A 5075-nucleotide genomic window follows, 5' to 3' on the forward strand; every position below is an offset into this window, starting at 1 on the left:
GTTTACGCTGTTCTCTGCTTTGATCTGTGTTCTGATTAGTCAGACAGTTATACTCTGCTCTGATTGGTTTATTCTGTTTTGATTGGTCAGACAGTTTTACTCTGCTCTGATTGGCAGGCGGTTCTACTCTGCTCTGATTGGTTTACTCTGTTCTGATTGGTGAGACAGTTATACTTTGCTCTGTTTGCTGTTTTGATTGGTCAGACAGTTATACTCTGCTCTGATTGGTTTACTGTGTTCTGATTGGTCAGACGGTTCTACTCTCTTCTGATTGGACAGATGGCTCGACTCTGCTCTGATTGGTGTACTCTGTTCTGATTGGTCAGACGGTTCTACTCTGTTCTGACTGGTCAGACAGTTATTCTACGCTCTGATTGGTTAACTCTACTGATTGGTCAGACACTTCTACTCTGTTCTGATTTGTCAGATAGTTATACTCTGCTCTGATTGGTCAGAAGGTTCTACTCTGATCTGACTGGTTTGCTTCATTCTAATTGGTCAGATGGATATACTCTTCTCTGGTCAGAAGGTTCTACTCTGCTCTGATTGGATTGGTTTGCTCTATTCTAATTGGTCAGATGGTTATACTCTGCTCTGATCAGAAGGTTCTACTCTGCTCTGATTGGTTTGCTTTTTTCTGATTGGTCAGATGGGTCTTCTCTGCTCTGATTAGTCAGATTGCTGTGATTGGACAAAGCCAAACACTCATTACCACATCAGTATATCAGCTCTTCCTCTACTCATATGAATGGTAATGATGGCATCGGTTGAACTGCATCGATTCAAGAACAATCCTGATTCACAGTGGATTTGCTTTCACAGCACAGAAAACAGCATGTTCTCATGTTGGCAACACAAATCAAACTCTTTCAGGCCTCAGATACAACCAGTGTCTGACTGTCAAAATAGACGTTGTTTGTGGCCAGCCAATGAATAGAATATCAATAGAATGGAATTGTACGCAAATTTGTTTAAAACCTATGTAAGTTTATGCAAGAAAACTGGAAATTCAGCTTATTATCAGCTATTTCTTTTGGGCGACAACCAGTTTTGAAACTCCACAGACGTTTTACAGTACATTCAGAAACATAAAAGGGACACTTAATGTTGATTTGTGCCAAACAAGCATGAACTAAATTCTTAATATGCAAGCCAATGTTCATGTTAACATATCCTACAGTAGAGCTGGCCAAAACTCAACATGATCAAAGCACACGTCTCATCTCCAATTCCGTCTCTTTTCCGACCGATCTTTCAAAAGCTATGACACGTTAAAGCATCACAGTGACATTGTCAGAAAGTATCTGGGTCGCGTTCGGCATTTCACCTTGACCTGTCCTGTCATACGTACAGCACAAAAGGGCTCTTGGACTGGAGCTGACAGCTTGAGTTCTCGTCAGAAACAGCAGTGCTTCAGAGCGTATAGCTACTTAAAGGATTGTAGACAAAGAGTGAAAGATCAAAAGGAAAACTCAAAGATTGGAACAAGGACAGGGACTGCAATTTGCTCAATTACTTGGCATCATTACAGCTTCATTGGCACCGCTGAGATGCCACTGAGAGCATTTAAGGACAATAAGGCTAGAAAAATATTCTCCGCAAGTATTGGAGTCAGTTTGAGGTCAGTTGATGCTATTTTATTCAGCACACATCGCCCAAAAATATTATGCAAATTAGATTATTTGGTTTCGCTTTACATTAAGGGGCCTTAACTACTATGTACTGCATTAAAAAAATAAATACAATGTACTTACAGTGTTCATAATGTATTCCAGAACACTTCTGGTGCTCTTGAGGTGGGATACGGGTAGGGTTTGGGACGTGTTGGTGGTATGAGTAGGTTTAAGGGTGGGCTAAGGTGTAAGGGATGGTCAATTGTGCAAATAAAGAAGTAATTACGGATATTATTTACAGATGTAATTACATGTATTTAATCAATCATTAGTACAATGTAAAAGCATGTATTTGCACAGTAAGTACATTGTAACAAATTATTGATTTCAACTTAAATACATATTAGTTAAGGCCACTTAATACAAAGTGGGAGCGAATATTATAATAGATCATGTGACGCTAAAGACTGGAGTAATGATGCTGAAAATCTAGCTTTGCGTTATTAGAAGCAACTTTTTTTACCTTATTATTAAACTATAATCTTAAAAACAACTTTGTGAACTGGGACCTCACCGCTTAAAACCTCCAAAATATATACATGTATATATGTTATTGTTGACAACCTAAATATCACTTTAAATAAACCCTATATTAACAGACATTAAACGTTGAATGTTGTCAAACTGACCCCTTGGAGGATAGAAGGAAAATAGACATAAATTAAAATATTTTAAAGGGGTCATAAACTGAAAAACCAAAATTCAGTTGATCTTGGAATATTAGAGAACTTACAGTAATGTAAAAACATCCTGCAAGTTTCAGAGCTCAAATCTTTTTGGTTCCTCCGAGATCAGCTTATATTGAAAGCAGTCCGACAAAAGGACAGGATCTGGAATATTCACCTTTATGATGTAATAGGGTGCATAAGCTCCGCCTACACATATGATCCACATCCTTTCTACTTTAGATCCTGTTTAACCCTGTTAATATGCAAAACTGCCAGCCAATCAGAGCAGTGGGTGTTTACCTTTGAGTCGAACATAGGCCACACCCACTCAAAAAGAGCATTCTGATGAAGGGTCGAAAACAGCTCAGAAAATTGTGATTAATTCTCAATTTTGATGCTTTTTAGGTAAAAATCTTAGCATTATAAGTAGTGCTGGGCTTATCGTGATTTATCACATCCAAATAAAAGTCTGTTTTGACATGAGATAAATGTGTGTTTTATGTATATGTAATACAAACACATCCATAAAAACAAATTGCATAAATATTTAAATTTATATATAATTTGTATAATATACATACATATTTAAAAAAAAAATCAAATATATGTACGCATGTATGTATTTATATAAACACAACAGGTATACTATATATATTATGTCAAAACAAACATTTAATTTAGATGCGATTAAAGGTGTAGTATGTAAGTTTGACACCCAGTGGTTGAACTAGGTATTGCATTCCTGGATCAAAACAACATTGCAAGCGCAGGTTGCCAGATTGAGCACCAACAGGAGCGAGTCTGACGATCGAGCCTAAATACTGATTTAAATCGTGCTCTAAATAAAAGCAGCAGCACGCGACAGAAGGAACCAACACCTCGAATTGATATTTTAGAAACAGCTTCTACTTCTTGCAGGTAAACAACAGGATACACTTACAATGATCACCTCAGGTAAACCTCATGTGCTTTATTAAATGCTAATAATGTGAGTTTGAAAGCCATTTTACATCACATTTATTGCAATACTACTGAAAGCAGCAGCAGATAGTTTAGCTCAGATCTTGAAGATAAAATAAACCCTTTGAAATAGAACTTCAGAACTGTGAATCAGTAAAAGCCAACACATATCAGTGTTTCAGCATCTACATTTAATAATGTTAAAGAGGTTTAATATGCATTAATTAGATTATAAACCTTACCATTTCATTGGAGTGCAGTGAGTGCACTATTCTGTGCTTCTGAATGGCTGTATTTAAATTTCTGTCATGTTTCGTCTGGTGCAAACAGCCAAATTGATTATCACTGCAAATCTCGTTACAGTGTAACCTGCTCACCTAATGTTTACATTTGTAATATTTAAATTATTTGCTAATTAATAACCACCTCATGTGGAACTCTGAATCTGTGTCTCATTTCGGAGTCTGCTACTGTCCACCTATGGTCACATTTCAGTCACGGGTGCAAGCTTTGAGAGCCTTCCTGACTGAATGAATGAATGAATGAAATATGCTGTTTTCCATCAAGGCAACCTGCGATGCTGAAAGATAATTTGCTAAACTGGCATTGGACAGGTTAAAAGACCAAAACAAAGACAGCGTTCCAGCCCGTAATGCACATTTTCAAAGCAGAAGATCTGACTTATTGTTTTTCAGATGAACAAGAAAGTTCACTTAGCATGTTTCTTAATTATCTGCAAACATATTATGGTATTTTTATGCTCTACAAGAGTCAAAAACTTACAAACAGCACTTTTAATCACGAGTAATTTTTGCCCAGCACTGCTTATAATGCCAAGTTTTGTACTTAGAAAGCATAAAAATATTGATATTTTGAGGTATTTCTGAGCTGTTTTCGACCCTTGATCAGAATGCTCTTTTAATCGTGATTAATTATTGTCCAGCACTAATTATAAGTGGACCTCGCAGAACAGTACAAATAAAAATAAAAAAAACGAGCTAGCTCATGACCCTATTAAATTCCAACACTATGTCACATATTTAATATATTATTTTGATTCAAATAACTGCTTCATTTGTTGAGCACGGACCTCAAAAATGGTTTCTGAATGCTTGATGTTGCATCTTGTAACCACCTCTATGTACTTGCGTAGCATATATTTCCGCAATGTCCAATAATATTTTCCCCCATTTCATAGCAACATCAACCCACAAACAAGGAGAGAGAGAAAGAGAGAGAGAACGTTTAGCAATTATATCATCATGATCGACTACTATACAGTGCTGTTTGGATCTTCTGGAAGAGTAGTTCATGACTGAAAATAAAAAACGTAATCTGTGCAAAACTGCAACATCAGTGCAGCGACCGGGAGAAACATAGCAGCTTTATCTGGAAGTGCGTGCATTGTTGCGAGCGAATCCGACGGATGATTTTTTTTTTTGCACTTGTGACCGGGTGCCTTTTAGATGAGCGGTGGAGTCCGCAGGCCGCAGCGAGAGCTAGAAGTGGAATACCTGCTGCTGGCCCGGCTGCAGTTTGGGGAAATCCTCCTGCTGTTTTCGACTGCGGCGCTCCAGGCTGCTCTGCTGGAGGTGTCGCAGGCGGGACGCGGCAGATGCTTGTGCCAGTTTTGCCGAGCCCGGAGGAGTGCCTACAGGCTGAGGACACGAGAGAGACAGAGAGAGAGAGAGAGAGAGAGAGAGAGAGAGAGAGAGAGAGAGATTCCGTAAACAACAGCAGGCAGGGATGGAGAGTGACCGTGTTTGTTTAGCCA

The 5075-nt window shown here is 38.2% G+C and overlaps 1 protein-coding gene across 1 annotated transcript in view; it reads right to left on the reverse strand.

Moving 5' to 3' along the window:
* Nucleotides 1-4672: 4672 nt before the first annotated feature.
* The window catches only part of LOC130218074 (SRC kinase signaling inhibitor 1-like), a 78200-nt gene continuing 77797 nt past the window's right edge, over nucleotides 4673-5075 (reverse strand). The window contains exon 17 of the mRNA XM_056450106.1: nucleotides 4673-4959. Within this exon, the coding sequence (XP_056306081.1) occupies nucleotides 4801-4959 (159 nt within the window). The 3' untranslated portion in view covers nucleotides 4673-4800. The remainder of the gene's footprint in view (nucleotides 4960-5075) is intronic.

The sequence above is a fragment of the Danio aesculapii genome, chromosome 24 (genome assembly GCF_903798145.1).
Source record: "Danio aesculapii chromosome 24, fDanAes4.1, whole genome shotgun sequence".
NCBI lineage: Eukaryota > Metazoa > Chordata > Actinopteri > Cypriniformes > Danionidae > Danio > Danio aesculapii.